The following is a 19,620-nucleotide window of genomic DNA, read 5'->3' as shown; positions in this document are numbered from 1 at the left end:
GAAAAGTAAAAAACAATATATCCTTTTTTGGGACAAAAAAAGCACTTTTTTAGACTTTTAGACCTAGGATTTCAATTTTCAAGTTTTTAAAATAGTTATATATGTAGATTTTATAATTAATTTTTTTTATTCTCTAAATGGGATTTTCTTCGTTTCACAGAAAATGTGAAAACACATTTTCATACAAATGAAAAAAGTTACTATATTAAAACTCTACTATATCCCTAAAATACATATTGACTCATAATATTTGATCTCGTCTATTATTAAATTTAGATTTGAGCTATTTTACATGTTAAATCTATATATTTATTTGTGTAATGATTTGATTAGGTGTGAGTTCCACAAATAATTTCACAGCGTTTTGCTGACGTATTGTATTCTTAACGAGTTTCAGCTATAAAATAATTTTTTTGCCCTTCATTAACTATTCACAATCCTATGTGTCAATATCTTATTTGTTCTATTTTGCTGACATGCTAAGTTCACTTAAAACTGACCGATGTTGAGTTTATCGTACCATTTGGTACCATTCCTCTATTTATTTAGTTTACCATGTAAGTATAAACATTGTGGTGTTCTTTTTTCCATTGCTCGTGATCACCAAATTGGAATCTAAATGTTAGGTTTTGAATGATTGCATATTTTCAAGGTTAGATTATCATGGGAAGCAACAATATCCATTACAAAAAAATTACGTCAAAAACTCTATTATTTTTTTTTATCTGTGTGGGAATACGACAAGATAGAAAAAAAATAGAAGAAGAAGAATAAAAATGATCATTTTTTTTTCAATTCAAGATGTGTAATTCATAAAACTTCAGAAAATATCAGAAAATTTCATAATATTTGGAAAATTTTGGATAGTTTTAGATAATTTTTTAACAAAGATTCATTCTAAAGTGGGTAATTCAGATACCCTATCTCATTCATGCTACTTTCTTTTACTAATTTTGTAAAAAAAATTGAATAATATAAATATTCTCAAATGGAAAACTATTTGGGAATGATCAAGATGGAAAATTCCTGATAGATTTGAGTCATGACGGAAAACCTGTCCCATGATGTGGACATATACATCTCCATAACTTATATCAGAAGTCTTGATAATATAGGCAATGCCTGACCATTTTAGAATAATGTAGTATTTTTGGCAAGTTTTTTTCAATGATATAAGACAGTCTTTGGCCTCTATCTATTCACTTAATAGGGTAAAAATAGTTACATGTTTCAGTCTACAATTACCGAGAAAGGTAAATATCCATAGACTAGCAATAAAATCCATGGGGATGGGTGCACATTAAAATATTAATACAAAGCTGGAAATAACAATAACTAATTGCTGAAATTGGTGAGATTGAACTCATTTTCGAGCCTAATACTGGTGAGACTGATATCGATATTCTCAAAGATTATATTTGGACCTATCAATAGTAAGAGAAATTTACGGGAGATTATTAGACACAAAATTAATCACAAATTCTTTAAAAATAGAGTTATACTGAGTCCACAAAACTTGGATGTAGAGATGGTTAATGATTATATGGTATCACATTTCTCAGATGTTTTTTTTTTCTTATTTAGTGTGTTGCTATCAACTTCAGATGGATATCTCAAAAAATTTGGAAACATTTGAATAATTTGAGGGTAATTCAGGTACTCTTATTTCATTTTTGTTTCTTCAGTTACCTTTCCCATATCCATTTGAATCAAGTAAATTGTTTCATATACAAAATTATTTGAATAAGATTGGGATTGGGGCAGGAAATTTGAAATGGATATGAGTCAGGACCGGAAACCGTTCCGAAATAGATAGGCCTAGATAATGGTATCAAGATTTTTGATACAAAATATGCAGATGACATGGTCTACACCCATGAGTTCTTAAATAGGGTCAAAATTTTAAGTTTGCCTAACCATAGATTGTTTTTGAAACTTGGTGCTTCAGTTATGCTTTAATGAACATTGATTTGAAGGGTAGATTTTATAATGGTACTAGATTGATACTAACTCAATTGGTTAATCATGTTCTCGAGGTTACTATAATTACATAATAAAATTTAAAGCCAAGGAAAAATCTCAAAAAAAAAAACAAATTAGAGAATGTGGGGTTATAGGACAAGACTAATCTTCTCTCATGGATAATTTTAATTTTTGGTTTTTAGATTTACCTCGTAACTGAATAATATTTTTCAATACCCGAATAATTTGTTTCCATCCCAATTTCCAAAATGAACATGCTTAAACATACATAGGAAAAGATTAATTTGTTTCAAAATGGAACCACGCTTTTTGTTTGATATAAAGTTCATCTTTGCTTAACTATACATATTTTATAATTGTAAAAATATTTGTGCAATGCTTGATTCACATGATATGCGAGTCACATAGAACATATAAATTCTATTTGCAATTGTAGAAAGAGTAATTAGGGATATAATTATGGATTAGGTTTAGATAAAAAATATCAGTCAAAAATATAATCATCAAAAAACATTGATAGATGTTTTAAACAACGATAATGGACTTCAATTCAAATTTGGTTATGGTTGAAGATTGTATTAATAAATAGATCACACATATTATCTGTGATTGAATATCCATTTTAAATTTCTTATTCGGCGATATATTAAAAATTAAATCAATAAGAAGCAAAAAAATATATAAAAATACAATATTAAATAATTTTTAAAAAATTTGAACGTTTTATTTATTAGGTGTTTGTAGTTTTACATTGAAAAGCAAAAGCAACTCTTATTTTGAAACAATTAAAAATAATTCTAAGACTAAACTTAATTAAAAAGGAATGAATATTAATATTAAGCTTTCCAACATGCTTAGAAATTAGTAAAGTAAACAACCTTATCGGACAAAAAAAAGAGAGAAGAGAGAAACAGAAAAATCCCTAATTATCTATTTGCTTCATGCCCAAGTAACAATTGTTACATTGAAATTGGATCGATCGAAGGGAGCCGTATATTTAATAATACTGTCAAAACTCCTCCTAACCCATTATCAATCAAGCAGACCGACAAAATCATGTCGTTGATCATAAATTGAGTATCACAGTCTTCGATTCCAGATTCTATAAGGAAATAATAAAGTTTTTCTTTGTTCAGAGAGTTGTAACCTTCCTTGACGAATTCGTGCGCTGAGAAAGAGAATGAACTCCTTTTGATATCACACTCTTGCCCGGCTCGGATTATCTCTATCTCGACGTTGATCATCAAGTCTTTCGCATCTGGATGTTGCTCGAGGCGATGATCAATCTTGTAACTAAGAAGAGGGGATGGATTGTCCATCTTAGGTTTTTGCTGATATCTGAATTTCGGTGTGAGTGATGAGAGAGACCCTTAGGCTTTGGCTTCTTATTTATATAGTTGTGTGAAGATCGTTTCGTCTCTTTCTGTTTCCTTTTCTTTATGTTATATATTCCTTTTGTGAGTCTTGCCTTTTATTGATGACCCAAAAAAAAAATGTCTTGTCTTTTTAGGATTATACCTTTTTTGTCGTCATTATTCACTGTTCAATGATGACACAAGACTGAATAATAGAGGTATTTCTACCTTCTCAATGCTTTTCTCTCGTTGTCGTTGGGACTAATCTTCCGGGCCTGTTCTCGTGTCTGTGTTGTTTTTACCTTCTCGATGCATTTCCTCTTCATATTTTTAAATATAATGCCCAATGACTTCTTGCTCTGTTTCTTTTTCCAGAACACGAATTTTTTACTTTTTTTTTTCTTTTTTTGAATTTTTTACTTGATGCTCCTTCACCTGAATCTTGTCTTGTTGGTGGCTACTGGCTAAATTCGGGTCTCGTTCTCTTCTCTCTGTTTTTTCACCTTCTCAATGTCTATTTTACGTTTAAACTATATTAGAGTTCTCTTATCAACAAACCCATCATCACTAAGCCTTGATGATCACTTGCATTTACAACAAGTAAGTGATATATTCTGACGAGTTCCAAATGTATATAACTCAGATTGAAAAGAGAGGTACATTTGTGAAAGAAAAAAAAGAAAGAAAGAAAGAAAAGAGAGGTACACTTCACTTGGGGTAAAGGTAAACTAATAATTTCGTTATATTATTAGCCTTTCAGGGAAAGAACCTGAAGTATTTTAAGTTTTACAAAACAAGTCCTTATTTTGTTTTTTTTCTTTCCAGACATTCGCAAAATTTCATCAAATGCACATAAAGAACCCCAAACATTCCCAAAATTTCATTAAATGCTCATAAAGAACCCCAAGAAAAGCTAATCGGATACTACAATTTTGTCTTTAACCTCCAACTTCGTTACACGAATACAAAACCAGTCCCTACAAACTCATTCAAGAAAAGAAAGATTTTGAATTGTCAAGCCTTTTTACAAAGATTGAAACTTGAAGATTAGATCAACCAACTAAAAACGTATACTACACAGCTCATGAGTAAAATATTATATCATAAAACCATAAAAACCCTAAAAACCCATATCTTCATCTTCAACTTCATCTCTACGCTTGAGATTCTTTTCCGTTTCCAAACCGGAAACGCTTGGCGAATTGGTGACCCAAGAGAACAATCGGAGGAGAAACCGGTAGACAAATGATTCCCCAGAATCCGAACATATTCATGAGGAAAAAGGCCAAAGACAAATTGATAAGATTCCCTCCAATAAGAAAATCCCATCAGCGCAGCCAATAGCCCCATCGTCTCACGGAAAGTTACTTCCGATATCTCAAAGTTCTCGAGATCGATGACATCTGGTTTTCCCGATCGACCAAGTACCATCGCCCACAGAGAAATCAGCGTCGCGAGCAGGAGAATGTTGTATTTGACCGCGAATTTGGCGAAATCTTCGTCGGACGGTATCAGTCTGTAAGTGAACCCCACTTTCTTCATCGTTTTTTAACAGAGAAAGAAGCGAAATCTTAAAGAAAGTTGGGCTGAGTTTGTTGAAGAAGAAGAGGGATTTTGGAGACGACGATGAACAATTTGTTAGAGAAAATCAGAAAACCCCAATTCTGAGAAAGAAACTTTGAGATCTTTATATACTGTAATCCGGAGTTTTGTGGTTTTGTTTTGTTTGTTAACGCGATCGATCGATAGAGAGATCGAAGCTGTTGATTAATTTTAATCCAACGGTTTATAAAGAAGCTTCACGTCTGCGCATCGCTGACGTGTCATTTTTGGGTGTCGGTTTAGGCGTGTTTTTAAATCTGTTGACTTGATTTGACCCGGTCCAGCCGGATCCCCGGTTTCCTGATTCCTTGTGTTCCGGTTTGTGTAAGAGTTAGTTAGGATGGGACAATCTGATTTACGGATTGGTTTGGTTCAATTTTTATTTTTTCGGTTCTGTAAAATTTGAAAGTAAATTGGTTTGATTCTGGTTCAGTTAATTAATAGACTAATTTACATAGAAATGTTTAAATATAATTTGGTCTAATCTTAAAATTGTTTATTTGTGTGAATGTTTGGGTTATTCATGAGATCATCAAATATTTAAATTTATTTATCTAAATGTTTGAGGCGTGGCTTAGGAAAAGAAATAGTTTGTTTTGTGATATCCTTGATTAATCATTCGAATTTTTGAATCAAATTAAAAAAATATCGAATCGACGCTGGCGGTTTAACAGATAATTTGCCCAACTATAAATAATTGAATATTAAGGTTTCGATTAGCTTAGAAATTAATAACAGAATAATACATATGTGACTTTCATTGACATATATTATAAGATATAATCAAAGAATAGAAACTTCTATATATCCGATTTTATTATTAGTAATCACAAAGAGAGGAAAAAAACAGAACCCTAATAATCCATTTTCTGCATTCCCAAGTAACTCTTGAGTTTTATTCTTTAGACCATCCCTTACGTACTAGTGCGATTTGATCCTTCGTCAAACTGAATTGATTCGATCGAAGGGAACCACACATACAAAAACACTGTCAAAACTCCCGTAACCCATTATCCTTCAAGCATGGCAAATCACAGACGGTCAAAACCATGTAGTCGATCATTAATTTCTAGTTTAAACTCTTTAGAGAATTAGGTTAATAAAAGCTTCTTCTTTTATTGCTTTAGAAAACTAACTCAAAAACTAAAGCTCCCAAAACTCATAAGTGAAACCACATCTTTGGTAACTACTTATAGGGGATGATTTAGATAACTCCTAAACCTAAAGGAATTAGACAACTCCTAATTTCCTTTTTTCTAATCCTAACTCTTTTAGGAAAACTTCACTTAAAAAATAATCTAGAAGCTTGCTCTTCAAGCTTACTTCCAACATAATTGAGCATCATTATCCTCTTCGATTCCAGCTTCTATAAGGAAATAATAAAGTTTTTCTTTGTTCAAAGAGTTGTAATCTTCCTTGATGAATTCGTGCGATGAGAAAGAGAAAGAACTCTTTTTGGGATCACACTCATGTCGGGCTCGGATTATCTCTGTTTCGACTTTGACCGTCAAGCCTTTCGCATCTGGTTGTTGCTCGAGCCGATGATCAATCTTGTAAGCAAGAAGAGGGGATGGATTGTTCATCTTAGGATTTTGTTGAATTTGTTGTGATTAAGAGAGAGACAAACTTCGGCTTCTTATTTATAGTTTGATTGAAGATTGTTTCGCCTCTCTTTTTTCCTTTTCTAAATCTAATAATATTCCTTTTCTGAGACTTGCCTTTATTTTTTGGGAAATTTGGTGGCGTAGCATAACGACAAGAGGTAATTAGGTGTCGAGAAGCTAATTTTTTTATGGGGTGGAAAGTACCCTAAACCCCCTCAGTTGCTTTCTACTATAGCATATCTTTACAACGATAACGTATACGTTTTTTCGTTTTTCATTATGTCTGACATCTTTCTCTTTCATCAGTTTTAATTCAAAATCTTTTCGCTGGGTCTTTATAGTCAAGCTTCGGTCCTTGAAATTCAGTTTGAATTTCAAAACACTACTACCTCACCCAGATCCTCTCTTCTATAATTTCGGTGATTCTCCATCTTGCTTCGCCGTTCCCGACACGTTAAACCGGAGTTTGATACGGCGAGTCACTTACTTCTACCACACCCAGTCGTTATACCCAATTAGCTCCGAATACGATGGACCGATCTTGCGAACCACCGTCTTTTTTGTCCGCAGCGAAGATTGAAAGGTAAAATGTTAAGCTCTGTTTTTTTTCGTCTATTGAATGTTATATGACTTTACTCGCAGATACCCGTATATGTCGTCGTTAATTTCCAGGAGCTAGATTTCTTAATTTTCCGAAATTAGATCTCTCGTTATTCTTCCTATTTTTGGGCACATAAACGTTTGGTTCCATAGGCCATTTATCGTGTTTCACAGTTTTTGTTTTTTTGTTTTCAAACGCTTTCCACTATCATTCTCATCCGTCATCCAGATCTGCGTTTTCAGATCTGAATAGTTAACCACCGAGTATAGCATTTACAATTTAAGTAAATGGTACAAACATGGTCGTAAATGGTGCTGTGGTTATACTGAACTCTGATTTTACTCCCAACACGCGCGTACTGTCTCCCAACATCCAGATCTACGCTTTCAGATCTGAGTAGTCGACTACTGTCTATAGTCAACTACATTTGAACTACATTACTAGCTTAGTAGGCGACCATTTATTCGGTAGCTAACTATTCGTTGCTATGTGTTTGAAGGGTTATGTTGTCCCAAGTACATCCCGATCTGGTACCTGGCAAATGATGTCCTTCCGCAGATTCGCGATGCAGTCTAGAATTTTAAGATTTTCTTTCGGTAATTAACTATATACATCGTCACTAGTAATCGTCTACTCGCAACGTCTATAACCGATTCAATATAAAGCTACATATTCAGTTAGTCTACATTACTACTAGACAGGAATAGTCAACTACTCATATGAATAACAATAGTTATTTACATCACATTGGTAGTCAGTTTATAGTAGCTAACTATTTGACTTTTGTTCGTTTCAAGGGATATGTGTACTCTTCGACAATCCGAACCCACACCGTTTGCAAATAATGTGCTTCTCCAGATTAGTGATGCACTCGTTGATATTTTTGAAAGAGTTGGTCGGGAATCTGCCGAAGATGCTTGTTCATTTGCTTGTTCACTTAAATTTCTGACAGTTCCATCATCTTTTTCGTTGTTATCGATATCTGGTTCTCTTTATTTTGTAGATCTAGAGTAGTTAACTATTTTTATATGCATACTGAGTAAGTAGTAACTACATTGAATATGGTCATTAGTAATTGCCTACTCTTATCATCTATAACATATACAATAAATAACTACTCCATATTCAGTTAGTCTACATAACTACTATGCACATATAACCAATTACTAATATAATTATCGGTAGTTAACTACGTTATAACAGTAATCAGTTTACAATAGCTAACTTTTTGCCATTTTTCCTTTGTAGGGATATGTGTTCTCTTCGACAATGTGAACCCACACCGTTCGCAAATAATGTGCTTCTTCAGATTCGCAATGCACTCATTAATGTCTTTGTAAGGGTTGCTAGAGAATCTGCAGAAGATGTGTTCATTTGCTTGTTCATGTAACGTTTTAAACCAAACATTCAAGGAACCATCTCTCATCAAGGCGCTCAACCTATTTGCCTTCATTAAACGTCTCAACTTAATGAAGTGCTACCCTGAATTCTTTGAGTCAGCGAAAATGGATAACTACCAATAATCAAATTTTAGAAGTAGCTATGTAATCGAAATAGACAATTATTAATACTTACTTTTAAGTATTAGAATCAACTTTGAGATGTATGGAGAAAATAGACAACTACTAATAATCGACTTGGAGTACTACCTATCTAATCGAAATATGTTACAAACTAGTCAACATCTCTGTGTCATTCAAACGAACCTTCATTTTAAACATAGTCACCTACTAGTCGTTGTCTACTAGAAATCTGAACACAACAAACAAAAGAATTAGAATTAAAAGGGACGTCTATACTGAAGTGATAGATGACTAATTGGTATATGTCTACTTACTTTCAACTTGGTGCAACTATAGAAAGTATCGTCCATAATGTTTCACACTTTCGGAGTGAGAGAATGTTTGTCTGATGGGGGTGCAGATTTTTTATGAAAATAATTATCTACTACATATCCACATACTCTTCGCTAATGATTTTCTATGAAAATAGTCAACTATGGCTATAAACTTACCATTGTGACACCTCCCAAGACACCTGTTGCAAAGTTTTGCCGCATTCCTCAAATTTCTTCTGTGTCAGCAAACGAATTAGATCAACCACATTTCTACCACAAAATAGTCAACTATGACTAATAATAAAAAAGCTGACTATGTTACAATTACTAAATAGTTGAATACGTTACGTTACATTCATTTCCCCTTAAGATGAGATCTTTATTTTGCTTTGGTCGACCATCTGGTCAGCGTATTAATGGAGGAAGTAGTTCTGAGACACCATAACATACATGAGTTGGTACTAGGTGGAATGGTCTTTCATGTTGTAAGAAGAAGTTACCGATAACTTGTTATGTACACATCTCCCTTTTATGTTGTAAACTTCATACTCATTGTGGCCGACAACAACCATTTACATTTTAAACATAATCACCTATTAGTAGTCATCTACTATAAATATATGAACACAACAAAGAAAATAAATAGAATTGAAAAGAATGTCTATGTTGAAGTGATAGGTGACTACTTGGTATATGTCTATTTACTTTTAACTTGGTGCAACCATAGAAAATATCGTACATAATGTCTATTTCATCTGAGGCGGATGCAACTTCTTTATTAAATAGTCGTCTACTACATAACCGCATACTCTGAGCAAATATTTTTATGAAAATAATTAATTATTTTATAGAGTTATCTCATATTTTAATGATTTGAGCAAAAAGACACCATGTATAAATTTTTGAGAAAATACGAACCATAACGCTAAAAATCAGAAACTTGAATGTTTGGTTTATGGGTGTTGTGTTAGTGGCTATTTATCTGATCCACTAGAGTTCTCTCAAATTAACCTATTTGTACACGTAATACTAAACGACAACAACGTTTAAAGCTTACTAAAGTAACAATAAAGTTTACGTTGATATTGTTTCAAAAAACAAGTAACGTCTGTATCTTAGTAAGTTGGTGTGGTCCCAATCTCAGTCAGAAAAAGCGATGTCTAGATTTAGGGAGCAAGGAGTGCAATGTCATTTCCACATACTTTTTTCTGTTGACTTGTGCTATGCATTTAATTGACCGCTTTACTATAGTACCCAATTAATTTGTTCTCTTAAAAGTAATATTGATGCAAATCACCCATATTTTTTTAATTAATTAAACTTTTAGGTTTTTTTTCCGTCTGAATAGTATGTTATTGAAAAAATTTACCGGCAAAGAACCTGTTCACGCAGGAGCCGTATACAACACGCAATCTAACAGTAAGAGTTTAAAATTACCGACCCAAAAATACAAACCTAAAGAAAACAGTTACACCACGATAACTGGTTTCTTCTTCTCAAACAGCTCTCTCAACCAGCGGAGCCTCCTTGGGCGACATATGATGCCAGACGATTCCCCACTACCACACTTTTCGCAATTTCTGCAGCTGCCCTGTTTTGTTTAGGTGGCTCAAAGCTGATATCCCAGCCAATTTGATCCTTTGTGATTTCTAGGAGGCCAGCGATATGACCGGTGAAGACTGGCCATTCTCGTGGGCGATACAAAGCTTTAATGATATCCAGGGATGACCCAGCAAAAGTAATATTTTGCATCTTTAAGCTCCGCATGCTTTCCAGGGCCCATTCCCAGCTCTTAATCTTTGCATCAAAACAAGAATATACATCAGAAATGGATCTGCGGCTATGACTTACAGTATTTCCGACGTGGTCTCTTACAACCCAAGCAGCTCCTGAGATAAGAGTAGTATTCAACCATCCAAAACCGATGTTACATTTCAATCTACCCTGTTTTGGCGGCTTCCAAATCTCCTCCTCCTGACGCAATACAGGATTGAGGTCACTATTTCTTCTCTGAATCACCAACCATTGTCGCACATCATCAAAGACCTTCGTCACCGTCTCTCGAGCTCCATGTCTAATGCCTTCGAACATGATCTTATTCTTGTTTTTCCATAGGATCCATAGAATCCAGGATGGGACGAGACGAATCTCCTCCGGCACATCCTTCGAGATTGCATCTGCAGAACATAATAAACATTCTCATACACAGAGCTACTGAAACCATTCTCTGGCCAAGGGACATTGGAGAGAGCCCACACTTGTCTAGCTAGAGGGCACTCAAAAAGAATATGATTAAGAGACTCGACATCAGCAGGACACCATAAATACCCAACTCTGCAATTGTGGCCTTGTGTCTGTAGTCTCTCAGTAACAGCCAGAGCACCTTTTAAAACCTTCCACATGAATTGCTTTATCTTTGGTATCGAGTGAATCTTCCAACAACTTTCAAGGATCAGGTTAATCGATGGGGGAACATTCAGCTTGTTGGAACAACTATTTCTTTGCTCGTCGATGGATAAACTCATAGCCAGAGCTCACGGTGTACAATCCATTCTTCGACTCAGCCCACACGAAAAAGTCAGCCTTATGTCGCATTGGACAGTGACGGTAGATGAGCGCCATATCTTCTCTGGTGAACAGAGCATTCAGGATTTGTCTATCCCAGTTGAAAGACACATGGTCTATTAGATCAACAACCCTCAGATCAATGTCCATCAGCGCGTGCAAGCCACCTGGTCGCCTCGAGATACCATCAAATAACCAATTATCCACCCAAACATATGTGTTCTCTCCATTACCAATATATCGTTTTAGCCCTTGTGACAGCAACTCTCGACCAAAGAGGATGCTCCTCCACGCATATGAAGGTCGTGTACCTTGAGGGGCAGATAAGAACTCAGTATTGGCATAGTATCTACTTTTGAAAAAACGCCCAAATAAGCTATGTGGATCATGGAGTAGCCGCCATGCCTGTTTTGCGAGTAAAGCTTGGTTGAATTCCATTAAGTCTTTGAAGCCCATACCTCCAAGCTTCTTTGGAAGTGTCATTTTCTCCCACCCTACCCAATGAATTTTCCTATGGTTCTCATCACTATTCCACCAAAAGTCCATGACTGCACTGGTAAGCTTCTGACACAATTGTTTTGGCAATCTAAAGCATGTCATCGCATAAACCGGCATCGACATGGCTACAGATTTAATAAGCACTTCTTTTCCGCTTTGGGAAAGTTTCTTAGCGTACCATCCAGTGAACCGACCTTGCAGCTTATCTCTGATATACCCAAGTAGCTCCTGCTTCGAACCACTGAAACACTCAGGTAAACCGAGATACTTCCAAGTCCCTCCTTCCAGAGCAATCCCGGTTCTATTCTTGATCCACAGTTTAATCTCATCCTTTACTGTAACTCCAAAAGTAATAGCCGATTTAGCCATATTGATCATCTGAGACATTCTCATACATTGCAAGACAGTTCATCATTTCCTCGCATTGCTCCTTGTCCGCTTTACATATGAACAAACTGTCATCAGCAAACAACATATGGTTTATTGATGGACCAGAGTGATGGAATTGGATGCCAGTTAGTTTCTGCTTATGTTCTGCACGATTAATCAGGTGAATTAAAGCTTCTGTGCAGAGAACAAATAAGAAAGGAGAGAGATGGTCTCCTTGTCTTAGTCCCCTTTCAGGCTTAATAAATCCAAACGGTTGGCCATTCACCAAAACAGAGTAAGTGACCGTACGAACACAACTCATCACCCAAGCTATCCATAATTCATGAAAACCAAGGCCTTAAGGATATTGTACAAGAAAGACCATTCCACTCTGTCATAAGCCTTCGGCATATCAGTTTTAAAGGTCATGAAGTTCTCAGAGATTTCTTTATGTGTACGAAGGCTATGGACAATCTCATGTGCAAGAATGATATCTGAAATTAACCGGTCTGAGACAAACGCCAATTGTGTTGGACTAATTATATCAGGCAAATGGGACTTCAATCGGCTCACCATTATCTTCGAGACAATTTTGTAGAGCACATGCTTATTGGCCGTAAGTCAGTCATTCGTCTTGGAGCTGTAATCTTCGGAATTAGGGTTATATGTGTGTGATTCCATTCCTCTTGAAGATTCCCAATTTCAAAGAAAAGTCGGACATCCTTAACGATCTGTTCCTGTAGAGTGTTCCAGTACTTCTTAAAAAATAAGCTTGTCAAACCATCATGACGAGGAGCTTTCTCGCTATCAATAGAAAACACAGCCTCTCTAATCTCTTCCACAGCAACCGGCCGGATACGATCTCTGTTCATCCTCTCAGTAACTCGAGGTATAAAACCATCAAAAACTTCTCCAAATTCTTGGGAGTTTGACGATATAAAGAGGTCTTGAAAGAATTTGATGGATACCTCACTCTTTTCTTTGTCAGAGTATTGTTCTTTGCCATTCTCGTCAAGCAGGAATTGCAGGGATTTCCTAACTCTTGCAGATTTCACCGAAGCATGGTAAAACTTTGTATTGCGATCGTCCGCTGTTAACAACTTTTCTCTGCTCTTCTGCCTCCAGTGGATTTCCTCAACTCTATATGTGAGAGTGATTTCATCTTTGATTTCCTGGATTCTCCTGAAACATGGGAATCTGAAGTCTTCCTCTCTTTCCAGCTCTGCTCTGAGATCACTAATTCGCCTCTGAGAATTAGTGTCATTATGCCTCTTCCACTGACTAATTGATCTCCGCACATTAGCAATGCGGGCCAAGCTTGGTTTTGCTCCTCGTCCATCTTCGCTATTCCAAGCCTGCACTATCAGATCTCCGAAACTTGGATCCTCTGCCCATCTCTTATCAAACCTAAATTGGCCTCGGAAAGGCTCTTGCTCTCCCAAAAACTTAACCAACACCGGTCGATGATCAGAGCTAAATCGTTCTAAGAACCATTGGTGAGAATTGAGACACATATTAAACCAGTCCGAGTTCCCAAAACATCTATCCAAACAGCACTTAATCATTTCCTTGTTACGCACTCCTCTCCAAGTAAACCGATTACCAGAGCTTCCCAACTCCTTCATGTCGCAATTTTCCAGCATTGTCTGAAAGTCACGGAATGTAGACAGATGCCTCTCAGTACCTCCTTCATTCTCCTCGTGATATGATCATGAAAAGGGCTTAATGAAGTTCAAAGATGTACTTAATGGGCTAATTTATGAAGTTCTGAACAAGAGAAGCATGAAGAAACTCATCCAAGATGTTATATATAGAGTTCAGCCCATTTTAAGAGTGATAGAAGTCCAAGAAGAGCCAAAATCATCACTTTATTTTTCTGGTCAAAGGAAGTAACGAAAATGAAGTGAAGAGTCACAAATGAGGAGTCAAGGAAGGTAAGAGTTTTTCAACTCTATTTATTTTCTTTCATTTAGTTTTTAGTCTTCTTATATTTTTGAGATCATTTAATTAATATTTAGCTTTCTTTACAAGTTTTCTATTCCTATAAATAAGTGTAATTTCTTTTTGGAGAAATAAGACTTGATTCATTATTTTTGGAACCTTTTGAGAGTGATACTCATTTTTTGATCTTATGGAGGTTATCCATTGATCAACCCGGTTTATCAAGTTCAGTCCATAGAACTTGACGCAGCCTTCGTTTGCAGAGTTTGGGAATTTTGTTAGTAGTAATTGGGGCTTAGGGATTTTTGGGAATTCATTTCTCATGCCTTAACATCTTTTTACCGGCGTTTTTCTCTTTCTTTGTTCCACCCCTTGTTTCATTCCTTTTCACCGCGAGTTTGGGCCTAAGGATTTTCGGGAATCACTTCTCACGCCTTAGCATATTCTCCGTAAAAGTGTTTGGAGTCAAGGATTATCCACTAAACCACCTTAGAGTGCCGATTCCTGGGAGGATCGCATCATTTGGTATCAGAGCAATACTCTAAGCCTGGTTTTTATCTTTTTATCTTTCTATCATTTTTCTCATCTTTTCATTTTCTACGTTTTCATCTTCTCATCTTTTCACCCAATATTCTGTTTCTTATCTTATTATTATTTATTATTTTTTTCTTTTAGTTTTTATTTATTTTCGTCATTAGAAAAATTTACAACAAAAAAAAATTTTCAAAAAAAAAGCCAAAAAAAAAATTCAAAAAAAGAAACGAATTTGATAGCATGATTTGTATCTAAGAATCCTTTTGTGAGCATACATGATTTGAGGGCAAATCATTTTTAAGAGGAGGGGAATGATATGATCATGAAAAGAGCTAAATGCTAAGAAGTTCAAAGATGTACTTAATGGGCTAATTTATGAAGTTCTGAACAAGAGAAGCATGAAGAAACTCATCCAAGATGTTATATATAGAGTTCAGCCCATTTTAAGAGTGATAGAAGTCCAAGAAGAGCCAAAATCATCACTTTATTTTTCTGGTCAAAGGAAGTGACGAAAATGAAGTGAAGAGTCACAAATGAGGAGTCAAGGAGGTTAAAAGTTTTTCAACTCTATTTATTTCCTTTCATTTAGTTTTTAGTCTTCTTATATTTTTGAGATCATTTAATTAATATTTAGCTTTTTTTACAAGTTTTTTATTCCTATAAATAAGTGTAATTTCTTTTTGGAGAAATAAGACTTGATTCATTATTTTTGGAACATTTTGAGAGTGATTCTCATTTTTTGATCTTATGGAGGTTATCCATTGATCAACCCGGTTTATCAAGTTCAGTCCATAGAACTTGACGCAACCTTCGTTTGCAGAGTTGGGAATTTCGTTAGTAGTAATTGTGGCTTAGGGATTTTCGAGAATTCATTTCTCACGCCTTAACATCCTTTTACCGGTGTTTTTATCTTCTTTGTTCCACCCCCTTGTTTCATTCCTTTTCACCGTGAGTTTGGGCCTAAGGATTTTTGGGAATCACTTCTCACGCCTTAGCATCTACTCTGTGAAAGTGTTTGGAGTCAAGGATTATCCACTAAACCACCTTAGAGTGTCGATTCCTTGGGAGGATCGCATCACCTCGTTTGACAAGATTTAGTTAAAATCTCCGATCATACACCAAGTTTCCTTCCTACCAACCCCAATCCGCGTGATTCGTTCCCACACCAACGGCCTGAGCTTCCTCACCGGATCACCATACACACACACGACAAGTACCAAACCTTCGAGCCACTCTTAACACGCAAATCAAGCAAATTTTTATCTTCGTGGAGAAAGTCAATATGAATAGACTCCTTCCAAAAGATAGCTAGACCTCCACTCTTACCAATCGGTTCCACTGTATGAAACCCTTTGTAACCCTACCAACCGTAAATATCAAGTAACACGTCATAAGTATTCTTCGCCTCCATTAGGAATATGATATCAGGAAAATGTTTTTTACGCATTTCCTGAGATGTTGAATTGTCTCGGGGTTCCCAAGCCTGATAACACCGTATTTTGACCACTTTTATGGATCATAATTATGTCTTATGCAGGTGTTTTAACTCTGTTTTAAATGTTTTTAAAGTGTTTTCAATGTTTTAGAGTTTCAAAAGACTTTACAGGAAACTTGGGCAAAAGATATGCAATTTGGAACAAATGAGCAATTTTGGATAAATGCAGACCGTCAGAAGTATGACAAGCGATAAAGACATTCTCACCGTCTGATCACCCCCAAAATTTGAGACAACATAGAGGATCCAACCAGCTTTCTAATGCACTTGGGTTTGAGACAATCCAACGGTTAGATCTTCAGATACTCCCGATGCAAGAATGACAGAAAATGCAGTTCCGGAAGAGAGCAAGTGTTGGGACCGCGGCCAACACCCATTTTTCCGTGGGTAGAGCCACCGCGACCGCGGACTTTGGTCGTTCACTTTCCCGACGACTTAATTAAAGCCCAGATCAATTCCCTTCGTTATTTTTGAAGCCCTAAGTCTCTAGAACCACCCCAGAAGCTATAAATACCCCCTTTAGGTCATTCCTAAAGGTGTGGAGACGACATAAGATAGAAAGAGAGAGAGATTTCGTGTGGGTGCCTCAAAAACCCTAGGTGGCCGCCGCTTTTGAAGGAGGAGCCGTCGAGGAGAACATCATCACGCCTCCACCTGCGATTCCGTTCTTCGTTCTTCTTCCCCGTTTTCTTTAATTTCCTGCAACTTTCAATACTCTGTGATGATTGTTTACAATATGTTTGAGTAGTTACCCAGTTGGGTTTAAAGGGATTATTCAAAGGGAATTTCATGTGTCTTTGCTTATGAATCGATAGATTTAGGATTTATAATCTTCTAGATGTTCTTCGTTTGCCTTTAATCTTACTGCGTGATTCTTTGTTGGCCACTTAGAAGCCGATCTGATATGATATGTTGCGAAAGCTTTCATTGATTGTCTGAACTAGGGTGAAACGAGCAATTCTTCTATAGGAGTGGAAACCTAGCTGTAGTTGAGTTGTGAATATTGATGAGTCTTGTCCTGCTATTGCATCTTCTCCCTTCCAGAATCAGAGTGGAAACCTACTGATTAGGGTTGCGAGAGATAGTTGTTTAGTGCTGCGAAAGTAGGCTATTCATACTTCCGTGCCTCGAGTTCTAGAACATACGTAGTTGATTACCTTTATCACTTGTTTAAAATCGACATAGCTAAGTCCTTGAACCCCTGCGAAATACCCTTGAGCCCCAACATTTTTCTTTAATTGCTTACAACCTTAGATTTCCATTCTGCCTTTCATTCGCTTTTACTTGCTTCAATTCGCCTCTTGTTTAATCGCTTTCTAATTGCTTTACTTGCTTTCGTTTTTAAATTTCCTTTACTTTCTTTGCTTTCTAGTTTAGATTTAGTGACAACCTAAACCCAAAACCAAAACCAAAACCTGTTTAGTTCTAATCTGATTTAAGCGTTGCAGTGAATTCGTACTGAAACAACTAAGTCTCTGTGGATCGATACCCTAAGTACTACAGCGCACATCTGTGCACTTGCAGAAATTTAGGGGTTATAAATTTAAAACCTGAAGCTTAGTAAAACGAAAACAACCAACCCCGTTTACAAACTCGCATCAAGTTTTTGGCACCGTTGCCGGGGACTTAAAATTTGTTTCGTTGCGAATCCCAGCTTAAATCCATTAGAACACTTGTTTATTTTTACTTTTTCTTTTGAATTTTCAGATTTTTCTGAGATGAGAGACCGGGAACATGTTCCCGGAACTCTTGGTGATCCACCAAATCGTGTGGATGGTGATCCAAGCGATGATGACCTGTCTGATGATGAGTTTGAAGAGTCGATATATGATGACAATGAGCTAATCGGATCGGATCGGAAGTTTCGATTCACTCGAAAAGTTCATGGGAGATCGAAGAGCTATTCAACCAGCCTTACCTGAAGATGGCAAAACCGAAATTAAGGTACCCCATATCCATTTAGTTCAACAAAATCAATTCTCTGGTTATTCATTCGAAAACCCGATAAACCATATCGAGACTTTCGAAGAATTATGTGCAACCATTACCGCAAATGGGGATTACCACAAGTGTAGTCTTTTCCCATTCTCTCTTAGAGATAAGGCCAAAAAATGGCTAAAATCTTTGCCACCTGCTTCACTAAAAACGTGGGCAGCGTGTAAAACTGCTTTCCTAAATCATTTTTACACTAGAAATCTTTCAAATCTCTTAAGAAAGAAGATAAGAACTTTTAAACAAAAAGAAGATGAAGATCTTTTAGATACTTGGGAAAGATTTAGGGAATACCAAAGAGATTGTCCACACCATGGATATGCCGAGGAATACCTGCTAAGTATCTTCTATCGCGGTATAACTCCAGAGTTACGACACTCTTTTGATATAGCAAGTAATGGAGATTTCACAACTAGATCTGTAGAAGATGCTCACGCTTTCATTAAAAATTTAGGAAACAGCATCCGAAATCAAGTAACATTTGGTACTTCTGCACTTACCGAGAAGAAAGAAGAAATTTTGGAAGTTATAAAGTGTCTCCGTCACATAATGAGTCATCTTGGATTGCAACAACCAAATAGGGTACACAATACGTGTAACTTTGATGGCTGGAACAACCAAATGGATTCTTATGATCAAGGGATGATGAACACTGCAGAAATATATCAAATTCATGATGTTCCATTCATTTCTGATCACCGCGGTCGTGGCTGTTCTGACCGCGGCCAAGCAACCTTTCACTGCGGTCGTGGCTGTTCTGACCGAGGCCAAGATGTGTTTCACCGCGGTCGTGGGCCACCTGACCGCGGGAAATTGTCTTCCAAGCTTGACTGGACACCACCTCCCGTACCAATCTTGGGTATTCAATCTAATCCTGTTTCCTATCCTAGTTTTCCCTCTTCTGAAGCTGAAAACCTAAACAAAAAGATTCTAGAGCTTGAAAAATCTATGTCTCAAGAGATTAGTGATATTAGATCTGAACTAAAAGAGATGCAGAAGGATTCCGATACCCTCCTTAACATAATGGTCAAAACTAATTCTAAAAAGTTAGAAAATTCTGAAGAGGAGCTAAGTGAAAATTCTTTCGAAAGCTCAAGTGAAGCAGATCCCTCCGATCATGTGAAAGCTATCACACTTAGGAGTGGATTAGCTTACAAAGAGCCAGAATTTCCTAAAGATCCCGAAGTTGAGGAAAAGGGTAAGGAAAAGGAGAAAGAAAAAGAAAGAATCATGAATAAAGATGT

At 36.2% G+C, this 19,620-nt stretch overlaps 2 protein-coding genes and 1 non-coding gene across 3 annotated transcripts; all 3 read right to left on the bottom strand.

The window, feature by feature from the left end:
* Positions 1 to 4,205: 4,205 nt before the first annotated feature.
* Positions 4,206 to 5,000, bottom strand: LOC112082880. The gene has a single exon (XM_024150526.1). The coding sequence runs from the start codon at positions 4,878 to 4,880 to the stop codon at positions 4,440 to 4,442; it is 441 nt and encodes a 146-aa protein (XP_024006294.1). The 5' UTR covers positions 4,881 to 5,000; the 3' UTR covers positions 4,206 to 4,439.
* A 1,259-nt stretch (positions 5,001 to 6,259) lies between these two features.
* Positions 6,260 to 6,523, bottom strand: LOC18010788. The gene has a single exon (XM_006393701.2). It carries the CDS (start codon positions 6,521 to 6,523, stop codon positions 6,260 to 6,262), a length of 264 nt encoding a protein of 87 aa, XP_006393763.2.
* Positions 6,524 to 18,588: 12,065 nt separating this feature from the next.
* On the bottom strand, positions 18,589 to 18,696 carry LOC112083234. Its single transcript, XR_002897526.1, has one exon. It is a non-coding gene; the product is annotated as a small nucleolar RNA R71 (small nucleolar RNA).
* Between the last annotated feature and the right edge of the window lie 924 nt (positions 18,697 to 19,620).

Source organism: Eutrema salsugineum, unplaced genomic scaffold (genome assembly GCF_000478725.1).
Source record: "Eutrema salsugineum unplaced genomic scaffold, Eutsalg1_0 scaffold_7, whole genome shotgun sequence".
NCBI classification, from domain to species: domain Eukaryota; kingdom Viridiplantae; phylum Streptophyta; class Magnoliopsida; order Brassicales; family Brassicaceae; genus Eutrema; species Eutrema salsugineum.
This window is presented reverse-complemented; position numbering and strand designations above follow the sequence as displayed.

Excerpts from the sequence above, each read along its gene's own strand:
- LOC112082880 (XM_024150526.1), bottom strand. The coding sequence starts at position 4,880 with ATGAAGAAAGTGGGGTTCACTTACAGACTGATACCGTCCGACGAAGAT.
- LOC18010788 (XM_006393701.2), bottom strand. The coding sequence starts at position 6,523 with ATGAACAATCCATCCCCTCTTCTTGCTTACAAGATTGATCATCGGCTC.